Source organism: Anneissia japonica, unplaced genomic scaffold (genome assembly GCF_011630105.1).
Source record: "Anneissia japonica isolate Jap-2015-1 unplaced genomic scaffold, ASM1163010v1 scaffold11151_len745516_cov174, whole genome shotgun sequence".
NCBI classification, from domain to species: Eukaryota; Metazoa; Echinodermata; class Crinoidea; order Comatulida; family Comatulidae; genus Anneissia; species Anneissia japonica.
This window is the reverse complement of record NW_022744950.1, coordinates 560,661-581,589: the sequence shown is the minus strand read 5'-3', so window position 1 is coordinate 581,589 and position 20,929 is coordinate 560,661. Positions and strand designations below refer to the sequence as shown.

Here is a 20,929-nt window from a genome sequence, read left to right as displayed (position 1 = left end):
ATCTTACGGTATCGCCACTGGGTGAATGCTGCGATTTGAAAGGGATCTGTTTTGTAAAACTATGAAGTATTGGATTTGCAATTTGGCACAATTCAAAACATGGGTCACATGATGCTATCACCCGAAGTATGCACCAACTTGCAAGAGTATAATTTCTATATAATGCAAGTGATTTCAGTATAATATTACTTGAGTCACATCCACACACACAACTCTTACTTACACACATTATATATAACAGTACTACTTTGTACAGGGGTGGATCCAGAGATGTCGAAAGGAGGGGCTAATTGAGATAACACCTTGGGGCATTCCCCTGCAAAATTTGTGTTACTCGACGTCCGAAAATAACCTCTGAGGCATTTTGGGCAATCAATTTTTTCTTTTTTTTTTATATTTTTGTTACTTTCCAAAAGGGGAGAAGGGACCGGCACAGCCCCCCCGCCCCCAAATCCCCCGTAGTAATTGGTCTCGTAGTTGGTAACTTACTATTATTGCTTGATGATCTCCTCTGCAAGAAACCTGGCCATTTTCAGGTGAAGATACAGAAGCAGCAGCCATGGTGGTTGTACTAACTGCAACAGCAGTATTACCTTGAGATGGGGTCACTTGAGTTGGGGTTGCTTGAGTCTGTAATGAGCTCAGTATACCCTTTACAGTGGGAAAAAAACAGAGTCAATCAGTTATATTGATCTTATTTTTCCTTATCAAATCATTGTCAGATCTACGATTTAGCAATGGCGGTGAATAATGGGAGGTGTGAAGGGGTGGTTTTGAGAGGGCATCCCCTCCCATTTGAGATTTTTTTGGATTTAGTAGTTTAGATGGCATCTGAAAAGAAGTAAGCTTAAAATGAAAGTGCATGTTTTACCAGAGTACACGAGAAGTACACACACAGAAAATGATTCCATTTGCCAGGAGATTTTGAAAGAAGTCTTACACCTGATTGTGTTTTTCTTCCTCTTTGTCATATTTAGCGCTCTGAGACACTATCGACTTTTTTCTTTAGGCACGAGCGCCAAGGATATGCCAAAAAGTGAACTTAATCACTGTCCTACGTGTCCCTACATTTTAGGCCAAGTCCAACGATTACCCCTACATGCCTGTTGAAAATATAAGCATCCTGAGCTCCAGTGGCATATCTAGGAGTCTTGAAAGGGAGGAGCTGATGGGGAGGGGACACAAAGTTGGAGTAGGGGCCCGATGATTATGTGAGGAGGCGTTAGTTCACAAAATAAGGTTTACTTCAAAACATTTTCAATGGGGGAGGGGGAACAAGTTTTTTTAGGGGAAATGTGCCACTGCTGAGCTCTTGAACCACATCCCACCAACCAGTCAGTTCCATAGAATAAGGAAGAATTGGTTATTAAAGGTGAAGTGGAAGAAGTGTCCAAAAAGAAGTAGAGAGGTGGCATAATCATAAACATTTCTAGTAGGTCTGAGGTGGGTTGCACCCTCTATCTGTAAAACTCCGTCCTTGGGCCACTCTATTCAAATTCCTAGATCTGTCACTGATAATATTTCTATTAAAAAAATAAATGTAATAAGTAGTCATTTTTAAAACATGAGCATCAGATTTTGGGGATCTTATAAAAGTCGCTGTGCAACCTACTATCAAATTATTAAATGAGTCGCGGCTGGTGTAATATACCACAACTTGGAGTTCCAGAGAAAAAAGTTTGGGAAGCAGGAGTTTAGAGAAACATCAGACAGAAAGAGGTGAAAGATTGGAGGGGTATGTTCAACTGGTACTGGTACGGGTATTTATAATGCGCCTCTTCCTTGCGGTTATAAAGCGCAGTTCCTTTCCCTGGTCATTGGGTCCACATGTTACTGTAAGTGTTGCTGCTGGTAATCAGCGCAGAAGCAGGCAACCCCACCAGGTACCCATTTATACTCCTGGGTGGAGAGAAGCAATGCAGATGAAGTGTCTTGCTCAAGGACACAAGCAAAATGCACAGCAAGGGATTGAAAGCCCGACCTCGATGTTGGGAAACCAAACCGTTTCCCGCTGCATCAAACCGCTTCTACTTTCAACAGTGGAATGATGGACCCTGAAGTAAGTAAGGATTATAATACATTTTCATAATTTGACAAGCAAGTCAAAAAATTATGTGCTTTATAAGTTTACTGTATTATATGGATTCAAAAAAGATTCATCAGCTTGTTACAGCTGCATCATTGATCACTTACTGGCTTTTCCATCTGACCTTTTCCAGGTAATGCCATTTCACCATTAATAGAACAATCCTCTGGCTGTCGATTCACAGGTGCATGTAAGGGCTGTTCTTCAGCCAAGGGCTCAGTTTGGTTACTTGAGGTTAGAAGAGCTAGGGTGGTAAGAAAAATAGTAGAATGTGAATGCTCAAACAGGAGAAACATATAAACTTCAACTATTGCATTTTTTAAGAGGTTTTCTGAATTTGTTCAAGCAATAGGCAACCACCACAAATTTCCTTAAATCTTAAAATATAAGTTTTTCTTTGAAAATGGTGAATTATTACAAGAATTCATAAGTACCTATGTTTTCATTCTTCTTTTGTTGGCTGCCAACAACTTGTGAATAAAGCTTAAATTCTGAAAGGTATTTGGAGAGTTCCTCAACCGTTTTACTTTCCAACTGTTCTTTTAACTTCTGAACCAAAACATCAGACTGCTTTACATATTCTTTCAACTGCTTGTTTTCTAATTCAAGTTCCTCAATCCTTTTGGTGAGTTTGGCACAGTCACTGCAAGCTAGTCTTGTCCCAGTATTTGTCACAAGGTCAGGATCAGTACTCATCTTGAAAATCTCTATAAAAAAATTAAAAAAACCTTGATAATTTGTAATAATAAACTGTTATGGATAATACACAATTTGGTCATGTTTAAAACACACAAGCATTGACTTTCTTAGGTCAAGATGCCATGTATCAGGGTCTGCGAACACACATTTTTATCAGTCACAAATTCAAGTTCTCCAAGGTTGGTAACCATGATAGTTACTGTATGTTCTATTCAAAAAATGAGGTAATAAAGATAAGAGAAAAATTGTTGGTACCAGACTAGTTTGCTTTAATTATACAAAAGTATCATCCGGCCAGCCTTAGGGTATTGCAACATAATTCGAACTCCTTTGTTAAAAATTAGTGATTTCTTTATTAGAGAAATGAAGCATGAAATGAATGAAGTCCATGTGAAATAAGTCTCGAAAAAATGCATTTTTGTTAATACAACAATCACATGTTGGCAAAACCGTCACTACAAAAACACCCACTAAAATTAACTTATAGGCCCTATGCAACTAGAGAGGGAGACATAAGCCATAGCTTTACGTCTATAGTAGCAGGTCAAAACGGCAATAAACCAAACGGCAATGACCAAAACGGCAATAACCAAAACGACAATGACAAATACCAAAATGGCATACCAAAATGGCAAAGTACCAAAATCAATGCCACGACTATGCGCAGGCCGCAGTTTATAATTTTCTGAGTCGTTTTGAAATTGTCCCGTATTTTTTTACCGTATTTAATCGCGTTACATTTTCATGTTTATAATTAGTTAATTTTTTTTGCGTTTTTACTTTTATGACAATAAATTGTTTAGCATCGTTTTGGTCTTGCCGTTTTGACTTATTGCCGTTTTAGTCTATTGCCGTTCTGGTTAAAATGTGTTGCCATTTTGTTTCTTTGCTGTTTTGGTCATTGCTGTTATGACTTTAATTGCCGTTTTGGTTTATTGCTGTTTTGTCCAGAATCTGTAGATCCAGGTAGGTATGTATGCTTATAAGTTCAAAAGTATGCCAATTCAAATTACATTTCTGTTAGACATGAATGGACAATAAAGAATTATTGAGATTGAAGGACTGAAGTTACCGTTACCGTATACAAACCTTTGTAGATGCCGCTGTATCGAAATACGTGTCGCATCGCAGGGAATTCCCCTAATTAGTGCCCATTACTATTACAACAGGGAGTATTAGAAGTATCATTATCAAGCCTACACGCCGCCAGTCACGTATACTACATACAATTGCAGAAGTGAGGTCCTACTCACACGTCGCGAGCAAGAAACATTTTTTTCGGAAACTAATCCATTATTATATTCCGGAAATTCATGATGTTTGCATGTTTTTACCACAAGTTTTGTCAGCAGATGATCAAATCTCGCAGTAAACCTCCCGGATATGGCTCTTCCAGCTTGTGTTTGTTTGAGAGCATGTAGGCCTTCATTGGCCTAATCCTCTATGCCTAGGCACTAGGTAGGCCGATTATAAACTATTTATCATGGTATATGATCAGATAAACTCCATTCAATGAAGTTAAGAAATGCATGAGAATAAATATTTCAAATCTTTCATAAGAAACTTACCTTTAGATACGTCAATGATCCTGAAACTGTTCAATCAAACGGTCGTCAATTACCTACCGTGTTCGGTTTTCGTCTCGAGTGCGACAGGGAAGTACAGTGTAGTTTTGGTGGTTTTGGTTTTGGTGGTGTGCATGAACGTCTGTATGGGCGGCATGCGTATGGAACGCCAGAATTAATCTAATACCGTAATGGGTTATTTTGGGCTATATAAGTTGAACGAAAATTTCCTTCATTTTTATTCAAGTTACATTATACCTCCTCTTTGGATTTTGTAATAAATTTGTAAATAATGATAAAAATATTTTTTATTAATAATAATGATAACAATAATAATAATAATGTATTCATTATTTATATTTGTTTCATCATGTGTAACTCTTTAATGAATCACAGTAGATTGAGGCATTTCTGTAAGTGTTCCGCCATAGTGCATAGCAGTATGACTGAGTTCTGGAAGGGGAGGTCTTCAAAATCCCAACTTGTGGTTTAAGATGCTTAAGAAGAGGGTGGTGTATCACATTTATCTGTTACATAGGCATGCACCAAATACTAGCGTTGCATCGGCATACTGAGGGAGTGTGAATTAAATCATTGGCCTCGACCAGTTGTTTAGCATCTACAACGACAGCAGAATGTCCTAGGTTCGTATCCTGCTTGACATGATTTTTTCACTCACATATTCTTCATCTTTTAGTGCACAGGACCTCTCGGGATGTAACTTTTATTCAAAAAATTATTTCACATATTATAATAGCAGGCGCTTCAGCACTAGCTCACACTGACCCGTTATTTACGTTCCTCAACTTACTCAAATTTAAAGACATAAATGTACTTTAACAATGCAGTTTTCTTTATTCTTCAACTAAATCCTTATACCCCCCTCAATTCTGTAGCTTATTCCACCCAAACTCATATTACCACTCCTATCGTACTAGATCTGCACTTGGTTTGCATATTCCCCAGCATAAAAAGACTTCTTTTCAGCATAATATTAGATTTAGCGGACCCAAACTATGGAACAATCTAAATGACCACATAAAAACTGTGAATCGAAGAAAAGTTTTTCCTTAAATCTTAATCACTTAATTTCTAGTTTTGAAAATTAAAACCCAAATAAATTTGTCAGTTTTGTCATTTTTGTCTCTTTTTTGTCTTTTTCTTCTTGTAACCTGTCTGTCTCCTGTTTTTGTTTAGATCTTAATTATTAATTTGTATTATTATAACTTGTTGAATTTTTACTTGCTTTCCGGCTTAAATTGTTTATATTGTACTTTTGATTATGAAGAAATAAATGTTTATTTGAATTGAATTGAATATATATATATTATAAACTTTTTAAACTATAGTTCAACAGAATTCAATTTACTGTACAGTTTATAAGTGCCACGCACTTATCTATTCTGAAAATGTTATTGGCCCCCCCACCCCAGTTGAAAAATTCGGGTTTCACCCATGCAGATCGCCCTCCATTTCCAGACACCTGAAAATTTGGGTGGTCTCCAATTAGAGGGTTAGCTTTGTGTTCAAGAATGTTACTTGGTTCTCTGAAAAAGTGGTCTCGAATTAGGGGAATCTCAAATTGGAGGGTGCACTGTACTTTAAAAAAATATATGCATAATACTTAAAAATTATTATCTCAACACTAACGTCCGTATTCTTAAAACGAACTTTTAATCGAAATTTGAACTAGAACTTCATTTCTATAGTCTTAGTTGCAACTTCAACTTTAATATCTATTTATAAACAACGTAGTCGAAGTTCTAATACGACTAAATGAATTCCTAATTTTAGTTCAACTGGAAGACGACTGGCAATCAACGTCTATCGGACTATCCAATGAAAAGAGCTCATTTAACAGCAGAGAGATCCGGTAATATTTCCTCATAATTCATATTAGACCATCATTCGCTTAATTAATTTTCTAAGATAATAACTATATTAGTCGTTAACATATAACAATAGCAAATTTTAACAGTCACTGAAAAATTGCTTTCTTAGAAGAAATATATTATAGTTGAGCCCGATCGAGGGCGACGCTATCTTTGTTGTTGTTACGATGAAGCTACAGTATGTGACCGCAACGCGAAGGGATTTCGTGCAAATCAGGAACTATCACATGTGGCTAGCAAAACATGATAATTTCGCATTTTGGAAGCTAAATTTTGTGCCTGTTTTGTTGATGAGGCCTACCGAATATACATCGGACCTACTTATACATTGGATTTTATTCGTTTCACTCTATTGTTACAAAAAACACGTTTTTATTGAGGCAAACATTTCAGAAACATCGGCCTGCAGAGGTATTTCAGTCGAGGTTCGCGTAATTTAGTCGTGCGCTAGTCGAAGTTCGTTTTAAGAATACCAGATGACGTAATTATGAAGTTTTAGCTCGAACTACGACTAAAGTTTATATCTATAAAATTATTTATCGAAATCTAAAATGGATATTTCCGGCGTGTGTCAAACAAACTGACCAATCAGAATAGAGTCATAAATACGCGCATCCTACACAAGCTGTCCCACAAACGCACATGCTTACATACATTTGTCTTCGTCTTGTGGGACCTTACAATATCCAACAATGGACGAGGCTTAGTAAAAAGGTCCAGCCTCATAATGGTGTTAACAAATTAAATTTTCTCAATAATATTCATTAACAGAATTAAGACAACATATCAGAGGCATAAACGCTTAAAATACTGAATAAAGTAACATTTTAATCCATCTTTAGAATTTCTCTATAATTAAAAATGACATTAAATGAAATCTTTGTGCAAGAACATTTTCTCCTCAATTTACAATATTTTATTTTTTGACAAATTTAATTACTGTATCTTAAAACACATATTTCCAATCATTCATAAAACTATTCATATTTGTATCAAACTTTATATCTCTATAAATATTCAGCATGAGGGCAGCCTTCTAATAAATACCACTGCTACTTATCACCAAGTGAGTGCAAGGTTCATGATTTGTAGCAGAGGGGTTGCCACTTGTTCTCAATTAGAATGAGATGCATAGCTCTAGGAGTATTATAGATGCAGTAGTCTAGAGGGGGAAGGGGGAAACGTTCTTATTGTATTTATTGTATGTTCGTTCTAGTAGAGATTTACTATAGAGCAAGTTCAACAAGTAGCATATTTGTGCGGAGCATGATGATGCGTCACAAATTTTAGCCTCCAAGAATTTATTCCCTCGGCTTAGTTCATAGTAAATTTCTACCTACCCCTACTCAAGGACGTATGCACTAGAGGCTTCGTCCTCTCTCCCAACATTTAGGGAATTCAGACCGGAGAGCACCCAATTTACTATGATAATAAATTCCTGAGGGGAGGCTGTGTTTGCTGGGTCATGTTCAGCCCAATCAATCAAAGAATAATTATTTCAGCACATTTCTTTTACTCTAAAAAAAATTAACAATTCACAGCAAAAACCGCTACATAAGAATTTTGAATTTATTTTTACTTAATGAGGCCATTTCACAATTGGTTGTTACACTCGTGTGCAAGATAAAGAGAGGTCATTACAAACATAGAAAGACAATTTGTTTTCAAAATGCGAGCCAAATCAAAAATAGGTATAACACATTAACACATTGTATAGTATAGTTCTGTCTACACTACTACAAGTGAATTTTTACAAATATAGACATGATGATGTCATATCACACCCATATTTAGATCCCATATTGAATGGAGACAGAGAATAGAAAGCTGCTTTAATAAAGATTAAACAATTTTCATTAGAAATATATTAATTTACAACTTAAAAATAAATTCTCAGAGGTCACTTTCTATGCCATTTACCATCTTTCCAGACAAGGCGAGTATTAGCCTTGTGATAGTTCAGTGGACATATCCAAAGCAGAATAGCAGGAGCATATGCAATGTTTACAACAAAGTTTGTGCTGCCCATACCCATCCAACCCAAAATGCCTAAAAGACTGGCTGGAATATTGAAAACATTGCAATAGATAGTCAATTTTCCCAACACCATTGCAACGATTATTGCAGTGTCACGTTTTAATTGATTGCATGACTAGTACAATAACCAACACTTTCAGAGTACAAATAAAAAAACTAAAAACAAATGACATGATATACTGTACTATAGATATTGAATATTCTGCAGTGCTACGACTCGGTTTACAGTAAGTTTTGGAATCACCTCTACCTTGATTAAAGGTAGTGATGAAAAATGCACTTTTAGTGACACTGATCTGACCTTTCCAAATTCTCAGTAAAGTTTCTGTATTAAATTCGAGCACAGCAGCATTAAAGGCCAAGTAAGACAGCATCGTACGAAGTAGCCCAATGCAATTATCGTCGGGATAGAGTCTTTGGGCAATGCGTCAAGAAGTCATGTCGGGCTGGGCCATACCATACTGTCTAAGATGGCCATTACTTAACTGTATAGCTATATATTACAGAGAATACACATTAAATGACAAGAAATTTACATTCTTGCTTATTACACCTGCACAGTCATGTAACTGTTTCGTAGTTGCCACCAACCATTCGTCCAATATGAAGTTTTCCATATTTACATAAAAAGTGACTGTTCATACATGACTTGCCACTATACTTTGCATGTACCGGACACAAAATTTATAATGTGTCATGTTTAAATATGCGTAGAAGGATGAATTGTTAATGAGCCAATGAAGAAAGTTGTAAACCAAACATGAACTACTGTATCAGATTTTGAAAGACAATACTCGATCACATAATGTGTATTGCTTGTTTCAGACATACATCAGACATAGTGTTTTCTGTATCTGAGTAAAGTCAATGTCACACTTCATCGGAGACAAGCTTGAACAAACTTTTTTGAGTTTGACAGACAAAAATTCTTGTTATCTCTGGCTTTTAAAAGCTTGCAAGTCATTAGCAAATTCCCTGAATCTTTCAGTGCATTAGTAAGGTAAGAGCGACTTCATTGATAGGAAAAAATATATATTTTTAACTTTTCTATACATGGAAACATCCAATAAGAAGCACAGCTAAAGCCTGTACCTATTACACCAGTTCCAGTAAAGTCCTAGAATGTGGTTCACAAAATATCATTATAAGGAAACAGTTAAAGATATACAATGTAGTCAATCAAAAAATCAGGAAAACCACAAAAAATCAATGAAAACATTGAATAGCTCATTCATAATTATCAAATTACCTTTCAATGAAAAATAGATCAAACTAAATAATCGGTCACTGATTTCAGACCTTTGTTTCACTATAAAGATCTTTAAATTTATTACCAGCCAAAGGTCTATGCAAAAGTATGAACTGTATACAGTATATATTTGTCTGTTATCTCATGAGAAAAATAATTTTCGATAGAAAGCTGATTACTGTAATTAAGCCTACTTAAACTAAAACCATTCACATTTATAATTTTTAAAGCATATCACAGACAATACATTTTTTAACAAAATAGATATGAAAACAGATTACCGATGTAAAAATGGTTTTTGAAGAAAAACCATAACTAATGAACAATTTAAAAACCTTATCAAAGAAATAGGTGAATAAAAAGATGAACAAATACTAAATAATCTCAATACTTTCCAATAGTTGAATTTTATGTGTTCTATTGCAAAACATTTTGAAAATACTGTACATCAATTTAAAGTAACACTATCACAGCAAACAGTGTGTTCAATATGTGTACTGTAGCTCAAAAATACTATTGTTTACACACAAAATGTTTTACATTATAATAAAACAAATCTGTTGCGTCCTATAAATGCAATCCTCCAATACCATTTACCGATTGATAATTGTGCTGTAGGGTTTTGCAATCAGGTGGTCTGGGATTATATTAAATAATCAATAACACTAAAAACTACTGGGGCAGATTGCTATAAAATTGTCTTAAACAGGTAGTCTTAACTAATCGATTATAGCCAACTTTATCACAAAGTCCGTTACGATAATAGTCAACTCTGTAAGACCATCACTATAAAAGTCATAACTAATGGCCACCCTGACACTTGCACAATTTTCATTCCCGCACTGGCGCGCACTTCAGCGTGCCAATGATTAAAGTCTCCAGCAACCGATTAAATAAGTCTTTGAAACATCTAAATTGTCAAAATTTGTTGGGCCTTTGCATCTGACCCCTCGTCGGGGACCTCGGCCCCCACCTCCCGTCGGGCAAAGCCTGGCACCACCCCTCTTTATAGACAGCATATAGCAATCCCCCACTGACTTATAACCCTATTTTTTATGTCTTTTTTCAAAAATCAGTACTCAAAATCATAAGAGCACAAACCTTGGTCTAATCAAATTCAGTTTCACAATTTATAATTGGCTGTCTAAGAGGCTACTGTAATAATTCCTATCCAGCCAGCATTCATATATCTATGCCTGGTTAAAATGTAAACATTCAGAGCTGCGACAGTTCGATTTAAAACAGTACACACAATTACTTATGACAGTCATAATGTGGTTGCTGACAACATTTTTTTAAAAATTAAAGCTATGCGTACTCTATTAGATGTGTATGTCAGACTTAACCACATTATCTGATCAGATTCAACACATCCCTTTTAAGATCTGTGATTGACGTAATATGTACTGTAGTGGCGAAACAGTTGCTCTCTCAGTTCAAGCAATGCATAACTGTTGAAGGTGTACATCATTCAAGTCTGTACATGACAAGGTGAATTCCTAGCACGATTGCAGCAAAAAATATAATTCTCCAGTAGATTTAAATTTAAACTGGTAGCTTTTGTGTTCATTGTTATCTATAAGTTAAGCCCCCTCGCAAATCATAAAGGAAAGATATACTGCCCAGTAAAGGAGCCTAAACATAAAGAATTCTTACATTTACATACTGTATGAATATGGGCCCCCCTCACCCTTTATAATTAAATGAACTTGATGACCTGTCAGTTTAAATGTTACATCTAATCCAGCTTGGAAATTTGTCGCTTGGATAGCTTGCCTTGAACTGTAGGTTGAGATACTAACAACATACTGTATACATGTACAGGGTATGCATTATTCTTAATACTACAGTATTATTGTTAATACCTATCACTTCTTGACCTTTGAGATTTGTCACCACGATAGGAATCCTTGCTTCGTTTGTGAACATCCTTCTTATTGATCAGTTGACGCAGATCCTTTGACTTTCCTAGCGTTGCTACGTTTCTCCTTTCATCATTTCTACCCAACCGATGACCTGTTGGTTTGAAATAATCAGGAGAAATTTCGGATTCAGAATCTGATTTGATCTCTCCTTCCGACAACTCCCCTTCTTCAAGTTGAGAATCTTCCTTTGAAGGTGTTTCGTCTACTTGAGTCATTTTTTCATCAATTACTACATCTGCTGTTTTCTTTTCTTCTTCTGTTGAAATGGGACTCCAAGGAGTGTCTACATTTGCAATATCTTTCTGTTTATCATTATTTTTCTTAATTTTTTTCACCTTAACTTTACTTGTGGAGCTCTCTTTTTCTTTCCTTTTTCGCTTTTTAATTCTGTCATCTTTACTTTTGGAAGGAGTTTCTGAAATGTTTTGTCTAGATATTTTTATAGGTTCTGCTTTTGCTGCACCATCCGATTCAGACTTTTCCTTTTCAACTGGTGCTTTTCTCTCTTTATCAACAGCATCTTCTTTGAAAGTCTTTTCAGCCTCACTACCATTTTTCTTTTTTTTTTTACTTTGTTTTAAAATTTCATGATCTTTTTCAGTTACTTTCAATTTATCTAAACCCTGAGAATTATCATTTGCACATTTGTGTGCATTTTTGGAATGCTTAGGATATTCTTTAATTGTTTTTGATCCATTCTGTTCTTTTTTCTCTTGAATTGTATTTTGATATTTTTCAAGCCTTTCACCAGTTGAGCCTTTAACGGAATGTTTACGATCATCTGACTTAGGTCTCTTTTTAGGAGATTCTTTCTGTATGCTACTCACAAGCTCATCTTTACTACCTTTAAAATTAGATTTATCTGTTTGAGAATATTCACCTTCTTCATCAGAACCACTATCGATGTCACTGAGACTGATGTCATCCACTTCTGCATTCATTGGATTCCTGCTTACAGGAATCTGCAGATCTGTGATAGTGTTTTTAGTTGTTTTTTTAGTAGTTGTGACATTTTTAGAGAATTCTGAGGTATTAATCTTTTTTGACTTTCCAGAATGACTACTTATTTTAGAGTCATTTTCACTGCTACTGTCATCATGTTCAAGATGTCGAAGAGTTGGAAGCTGGTGAGGTTTTACCTTTTTAACTGGAGATTGCTTTGACTTTTTGTCAGTCTTCTCCACAGCATCTCTGCTTCTATGCCTCTGGTGTTTGTTTTCTTTTAGACTATGTTCATGCATGTCTACATGACTACTCTTTGTAGAACTCTGGGATCTCTTGGAATCTTGAAGCTGTTTTTCTTTCTTTGCGATTTGACTTTTATCATTACTTGATTGGTGATCATTTCTGGCATGCTCTCGGATTTCTTTCTCATTTGTTCTAATTATTTCATTGGATTTCTTTCTCTCTTTTTCATTCTGTCTAATGATTTCCTCTTGGTTTCTTCTTCCCTTCTCATTCCTTTTAACAATTTCCTCTGTGTTCCGCCTTCCTCTATCATTCCCTCTACTGATCTCATCTACATTCCGTCTTCCTTTCTCATTTCCTCTGGTTGTTTCTTCTGACTTTCTCTTCTCTTTTTCATTTAATCTAGCTTTTTCATCTACTATTTTTCTTTCTTTCATTCTAACCTTCTCAACATCTGGTTTTGAGTCTTGTGACCTATTTTTCCTCTCTCGGTCAACGTCTGTAGATGAAGAAGATCTTTTTCCTTCATCTTTGTGTGCTGATAATGTTCTATTTGGTGGCAGTCTGTCTTCACCCATCTGTCTCAGCTGTTCTCGATTTTTTATTCTCCTTTGGACTTCAAGCTCTCTATCTCTTTCCTTCTGTGACAACCTATCTAATGACTTTCCTTCAATTTCTTTTCTATGCCTTTGATCAGATTTTTCAGATGATCTTTCAGATATTTTGGTCAAATCTTTGTTGCCTTTTTTCTCTTGCTCTTTTACTCGGTTTCTGTGCCTATCAACTGATGATGATCTTGACGATTCATTCAAAGATACTTTACTTTGAGATTTTGATGACTCTTTATCGGACTTCCTGCTATAGTCATCCCGTCGTTGTCTTTGACTATCAACTGATGATGATCTACCAATGTTCTTTGAAGGTTTTTCTGCTGACCGTATCGTGTCATACTTTTTTACTGTCACCTGTTTATCAATTACAGAAGATTTCTCTTTTTTTGTTGTTTTCTCAAAAATTTTTTCTGACTTGTTTAATCTTGATGATGATGAAGGTTCATCTCTTCTGTGTTCCTTCTCCTTATACTTATCCTCTGTTCGCTTTTCTTTCACCTTTGTTTCTTCACTTGTTTTAAGTTCTTTTTTAAGGTCTTCCTTTCTGCTGGCTTCTCTGAGGCTATTCACTGTTCCATTTGTGTGTCTACCAGAATACTGCTCACTTGGTCTATCTTTACTCTTTCTACTAGGGGACACTGATAATGTTCCCCTGTTTCTTTGCCGCCCATCATTTGTTGGCGAACGGCTTTGCCTTCCATGAGGTAAACTTTCTCTTTTCTTCGTCAGTTTTTCTCTTGTATCTTTATATACTCTATCAGACTTATCCCGACTATCTGATCTCTTTTCTCTTTTATCAGGTCTCTCATATTTTTCCTCATGTTCATCCTTGCTATCTCTTTGCCTCTTTCTCTCTTTGCTACCATCTTTTTGAAAGCAGTATTCTTTGGCCAATGAATCTTCTAGTTGTTGAATCGTCTCACTTGAATTAGCTTTCTTACTACTCAGTTCTTTTGCTTGCAAAGTACTTGCCAATATTTGATCAAATTCTTTACCTTCCTTTCCTTGGCTGCGTGCTGCCACTATTTTGCGGTACATCAAAGCTTGGAAACGCATCGGCTGCAAGTAGTCGAGCCTATAAAAAATAAAGTGCAAAATGAAATTAATAACCATTACAGTATACAGTTAATTATAGGCTATGTTCAGACATGAGTTACGCTTGTGTATAACATAACATTAACCAAAATGATGTGAGCTTGTGTGTGGCGTAGCAAACACCAGAAACACAAAACCACTGGCGTACAATAATCTACCAACAGACCCAAGATTAGCGTGCACCACTGAGTTATGAGAGTCATGCATCAACAATTTTTAGACCCAGGACAGGATTTGATAATCACAAAAAACCTAGTAAAGTAAAAGGCACTATTAAGAAATACGCTAGCATCAAGATAATTACGCAGTGTGAACATATAGCTAGTGACTAAATGGATTAACATACAAGCCCAGTGTTAGTTATGAATGTGGTGTTTCTAAAGTCTAAACACAGCCAAAAAACATAACCAACTCACTTCCTTACAAGTGCTGCAATCTCCTTGTCTTTTCGTTTAATTTCTGCTTGTGCTGTCTTGTACAATGATGAGATATTTTTACGCAGCATCAGATTCTCTTCCTTGATTGACTTTTCCTACAAGGAACAAAAAGAATAGTTACGTAATCCACATCTAGGACTCAAATACTGTTAAATGGCCGAACCGCAATGGCTGCACTGGCTTTGGCCGGACCACTTTTTCTCAATTACTGTATGATTAGTTTTTTATACTGTATGATTAGTTTTTTAATAAAATTTTGAGGGTTGGAGTCGGCCCTTTCCCCTTTATTCCAGCTTGGGCTGCTTGAAATTTTTTATAAATTTGTAGGCCTATTTCCAACACAATCCATAGCATATTGCATGCTGTGTATTCATTACACATATTTTATTTAATGGCATATAGTTTATATTTCCACAATACTCTGTAAGTTATGGCACTAAAAGAAATTTAATTTTCAACAACATCATTTTAATGTAAGATACCTACATTGATTTAAAATAGGCCTACAAATTTGTATGGTCATAATCTTTAAAGAAAATCTTCCAATGGGAGGGTCCCTCATGAACATTAAACGCACTCCCTCGCCCCGGCGACCAAGTCAGCTATAGGGATTTCTTGGGTTTGCTGTGAACATTTAACAAAAGCATGCTCTGATCAAATTTTTTAGGCCTACAGTATGTACGTATGTACAGGCACTCCAATAATTTAATAATAATCTTACCATATTCAGGCCACGAAACATAAATTTTGTTTATGTACGATACTGTACATACTGTACAGTCTATATTGTACTGCATATTTTTATGACAATAAATTAGTATTTGTATTTATTTGTATAATAATACAATTAGTAATCAATACTTTCCTTTCATATACATTTTTCTGGCCCTAAAGGAATACTACTGTAGGCTCAGAAATAGGGATGGTGTTCAGCGGGGATGGTTTTACTGTGGATCACTTCAGTTGTCACAAAAAAACTTATGTGTGAACAGAGCTTAAGTTTATTACTGAAGTCCAACACAGACATTATAAAGTTTATATTAGTTTAAATCAAACTTCATAGAATACTCACTTGCTTCATAAGTTTATGAAGAGTTGACTTCAATTCCTCAACTTTAAGATGATTGACGTCTTTATCTTTCAAAAGCTGTAAAAGATATATCACTTTAGAACAGTGTACAGTGTACAGTTAGAGGCCTTGCTAAGCTACAGTAGCCCCAAAGTGGTGAAATTCATTTGAAGTGTTGTCTTTTCCATCATCTAATTGATGTTTGAAGATCTACAACTTTTAAAATACTGGCTCGATCAATCCAAAAAAATGTATGCTTCAATCATACATTTAGTACAAATACAACAGAAAATACATTTTAACAAAATTATTAAACTTTTGGTACACCACTATTTGATTGAAGTAAGACACTACCTGACTTCCTTACTTCATTCAGGCACTCATCACACTTTCTTTGTTTTATGGGAGACAATGTACAGTATCCCCGACGATCACCATTTTCTATACTTTTCGCACGTTTAAGGGAAACGATGGATCACTGACGATCACTACTGTATTTCTGTTTTTATACCTTGTTTAGCAAATTTCAGAAAAAAATAAAAGTTTTTTAAAAATTTTTATTACGCCCTCTGCTGCCTTGAAATCTCCAAGATAAGTATATTTCTTCCTAATTATATAAATTTGAAGCATTTAACCATCCTATTTTACATTTACAAATAAAATTTTATTTTTATTTTCTCCTCCATTTGCTAAATAAGAAAACAAACTTTAATTTATATTTTTATTCCACCCTCCTCCAATGATCTGTAAAAAAATAAGTATGTGAAACAAGGAATAAAACGTCTCGTCTTAAGATTAACAGAAGTCATATTTTATCATTCTCCTGATGATGGTCAGAGCAATCTCACCAAAACATTGAGACAACCAACCAGTGGTTTTACCTCAGAAACCATATTTTTACACATGGTGTACCAAAAGTGTTATGATTTGTTGTTACTTATACTTGCCATTTAAACCTTCAAGAAATATTTTAAGTACATATTGATTTCATGGATTAGACAGTGTGCGACATGCAGCACGCAAAAGCAGCAGAAAAAAATTCTTCCTAAAATGTCACATGACAAAAAATATTCTGAACAATCAGTGACCTTTTGGGATGATTTTGTAAATGGTACAATTGAGTTCAAGAATCACTTTTTACTTGACAATCTTTATATAGTATTTCCAAATGAAAGATTAGGAAGAGGAATTGTAGGCCGCCACTATTAAAACAATATTATTTGGTTGCCATATGGAGAGCAAGAACAAATAATATGTTACTTGTATACCGCCCCTTAACTAAATGTTTATTTAAAGCATGTGTCACTCAAATTTAAAGGTAAAATTTACTGTATTGTATTATCTTAAAAATTGCTGATAGGCCTACTGATCTAGCATTTCAATTCCTTTTCATTAAACTATAAATCTGAAACAAGCAAGTCTCTGGTAAGAGACATGGTGCTGACATTTAATTCTTATTTTTCATTCACATATCATTTTAATTGTACTTTTGTTTGTTACTTTTTTTTCATAAGCAGCCCTATGATATTAAGTAGGCTTATTTGATTGACATACTTTATTGTTTAAGTTTCTTTGTATTGTATTTTGTTTTGTATTGTTAAACATTTTATTTCAAAATTGTGGTTTTGTATGCCTAGTTTAGGGCAAATAGAAAAATTTATTAGACTATCACTCCCACCCACATCAAAAATTTTGGATATTGATGCGGGAATAATTTTATTTTTCATTTATTCATTTATTTATTTATTTAATTTTTTTTTTTTTCGTATCATTTATTTTAACTGTATACAGTAAAAGCAACTTTACAAAATACATGCTCACAAAATATAATAAAAGAATTGGCTCTGAATTTGGCAGACTTCTGACTCTTCCAATTGATCAGACATTGAAAGTAAAGTTGAAAATGCAAAGCCTACAGTATTCTTTAAACTTGTTTTACTGTCACTAAAAATAAACAGCTCACTAACTGCGGTTAAAAATAGACAACACCGCAGTCCGTCAATACAGAGACCTGCATAGTGGGCTGATCGTGTCGTTAATTCACAGCGTGTAGACTCACATGTACTGTATCACAGCGTGGCTAAAAATAGGCAACACCGCTGTTCGTACTTAAGGAGACCCACCAAATGGGCTGATAGGATCGTTGATTCACAGCATGAAGACTCACATGTTCTGCAAAGACTCCCCTGCTAAAAATAACTTGTTACATATTGGGCAGTCTTCCTTGTGATGGGTGTGTGGTTGGATTAATCTTGAAGTTGTTGTTAGACAAAAACTAACCTACGACATCAAGAAAGAAAGGTGAAGACCAAAGCCTAGGCGCCTATACCTACTAATAAAATTAGGGTGTTCCCTTCCCTTTTTGATGCTCGAGTAATATCCGATTTCTTCACCGGAATATAGGCCTAGTTTTGGATAGGCCAAATTGAATCACAGGGCAGTTGTTTATATGCATCTGCCACTTCGAAAAACGATGTCATGTTTGTTATGTTCATGCACACAGGAATCCCCGGGTATAATCCCAACCCTCCACCGTCAAAGAAAAAAAAAAAAAAAAAAAAAAAAAAACCTCCCGCAAGCAAAAAAAGTGATAATCTAATAATTTTTTTCTATGTGCCCTTAAATCTGTGTATTTTTAGGAAACTGTCAATTTGGATGCACCACCTTTGTCGGTGCCACCGATCTTAAGGGGCTTCTTCCTAATAAACTGATTGATTGATTGAATCCGGTATTCTTTCACTGATCATGCACAGTAAAGCGAACTTCAAATTTTATAAAGTTGATGTAGAAATTGATGTCATGGTTAATATCTAATGATTTTTTAACATTTTTGTATTATACCTGATTTATCCAATCCAAGAATTGCAAATTTGATGATAAAACATGCCCTTTTTTAAACCACATTGAGACAGTATTGTGGACCACTATAGAATATTAGAATAACATTACCATTACCAATTAAATTTGTGATTCAGATTTTGAAGCTTTGCATTAAGCATGGACTATTCCAATTGTAAGAATTTTGCTTATCATGTACAACCCTGTAAAATGTGATTGTTTTTACCTGGTCATAACTTGGTCTAGACGAAACTTCTTCAATTAAAAATTCACTATAGAGATCCAAATTTGAGTCTCCACCCTTGATTTTGTGAGTATGAGCCTTAAAGTCAGCACCATCCATTGACATATCTGCATAGATATCAAGGTTATTGTCAATGCTTTTCCTTGTATCTCCATCATTTTCTTTCTTGGATTTCTCACCAGGAGAAATATTTGGCAAGTCTTTTAAATCATTAACAGTTCTGTCTTCAGGACTGATTTCATTGGATGATTTGCTAATTTTGTCATGGTTGACTGATACAGGAGACCTTATATTTTTTTTATTTTCTTCTTTTCTTTCTGCCTCTCTATTTTCATGTTCAGCCAAGTGAACTTCATTTTTATCCTCATCAATGTCACCCTTCTCTTCATCATCTCCCTCCTCTTCTTCACTGCTACTTGAACTATCATCACTACTGCTTTCTGTGCTTCTCTCACTCTCGTCATCATTCGTCATGGCGCGTTCTTCATCTTTAGTTTCTGGATCTTCTATTGCAGTGGCGTCAGTGCAATCTTCTTCATCACTAGCAATTTCATAGTCAGGGTTAAAGTTCATTTCAGGATCACTCTCTGTCACAAACTCCATTTCAAAAGATGCTAAATTCTAAAAAAAAGGCAAGAAAATTGTTTAACATTATCAATAATTCAATACTAAAAATATAAATTAGTAGTTTTAAAGGCCCAAATCTATGCTGTGAAATTAATCAGCTAAACAGTATTGAAAATAAGCCACTACTCAAAATACCCAGCGAGCCCAAAATGGCTTATAATTTTATTGCAAAAAAAAAATATACAAATTATTTCTCAAAAGTCACAGTGGATTTTCTTTTTAAATAAAACTTATAGGCATACTTCTGCAAAACAAATAAAATTGCTTTTTTGGTGACAGTGGCCCTGCGGCTTTTGCTATTCCTTGGCACTGTTTTCTTATTATTTTGCCTTATTTTCCTTGAAATTTGTTCTGTAATGTATTTTGTTTTACTCTTTTGAAATGTATTTTTTATTTTTCAGCAAAAAGAATAATATAAACTAAAAACAGAACACTGAATTGAATATGAAAAATACAGTTGGACCTAATCAATACTGGCTACAGCCTAGCCTAGGTCCTAGGACCCTAGCCTGTACACAGTACAGTATTTATTATTATAATTTTTTTTAAATTTAATAATTTATCTAAACAATTACTGTACCAATCGGATTAAGTTTGGCTTCAGTCCAAATTAGGACAAAATCTAGGCCCAGCCTATATGCCTAGATATCAGAACCATTCACATTTGGGTAACCTCTGCTCCGTCAGAGGCTTAGCCTAGCCCTAGGCAGTACGTTAACCCATTATCACTGGCCGAGCTCGCATAGGCCTAGGCCCAGTCCTTCCTAGAGGCTAAGCCAGGCCTAGCTAGGCTAGGCCTAGCCAGAGAGGGGAATGATAATGTTAACCCTAAAAATAAATGACACTCCATTTCTTAACAAAAAAAACACTCACCTGCTAAAAATACTTCAAACCATATTTCAAATTTCTCTAAGGATTTAAATATACTGTATAAGTGTTCTGAATAAGAAAAGTAAAAAAGTTTAATCAAGAAGCGAAAACTGAAAGCGAATGTTCCTTCGGTTGACCTCTAGATGTAGGCTCTAATTATAGAGGGCGCTAATAATTAATACAGTATAGAGTTCCTATTACCAGAGCCGCCGCATATTGAAAGTTCACACTTGTTCATGATTAATCGTAACAAAATATTTACTTATTACAATATATACAAACATAACATGCATAATTTTATTTATAAAATATTAAATTGCACTACAGTAATAGTTATTATACAATAAATCAATGAATTTTATTTTTATATATAAAAATTTATTTACCTACATTTCCGGCGGAAAAAGGAAAAAAAAATTCCTAAAAATTGTTGAAATGAACTGTATAAATGACGCAGATTTTAACGAAACAGCTCTGTACTGTCTCAGCCAGAATAC

General features: G+C 35.0%; 1 protein-coding gene across 1 annotated transcript in view; it reads right to left on the bottom strand.

The window, feature by feature from the left end:
- Window positions 1-20,580, bottom strand: part of LOC117119767 (titin homolog) — a 27,620-nt gene extending 7,040 nt beyond the window's left edge. Inside the window, exons 1-8 of the mRNA XM_033264649.1 lie at window positions 20,436-20,580; window positions 18,918-19,556; window positions 15,857-15,931; window positions 14,764-14,879; window positions 11,401-14,327; window positions 2,521-2,793; window positions 2,194-2,330; window positions 490-651 (exon numbers count right to left, since the gene is read on the bottom strand). Of these exons, the coding sequence (XP_033120540.1) occupies window positions 490-651; window positions 2,194-2,330; window positions 2,521-2,793; window positions 11,401-14,327; window positions 14,764-14,879; window positions 15,857-15,931; window positions 18,918-19,538 (4,311 nt within the window). The 5' untranslated portion in view covers window positions 19,539-19,556; window positions 20,436-20,580. The remainder of the gene's footprint in view (window positions 1-489; window positions 652-2,193; window positions 2,331-2,520; window positions 2,794-11,400; window positions 14,328-14,763; window positions 14,880-15,856; window positions 15,932-18,917; window positions 19,557-20,435) is intronic.
- Between the last annotated feature and the right edge of the window lie 349 nt (window positions 20,581-20,929).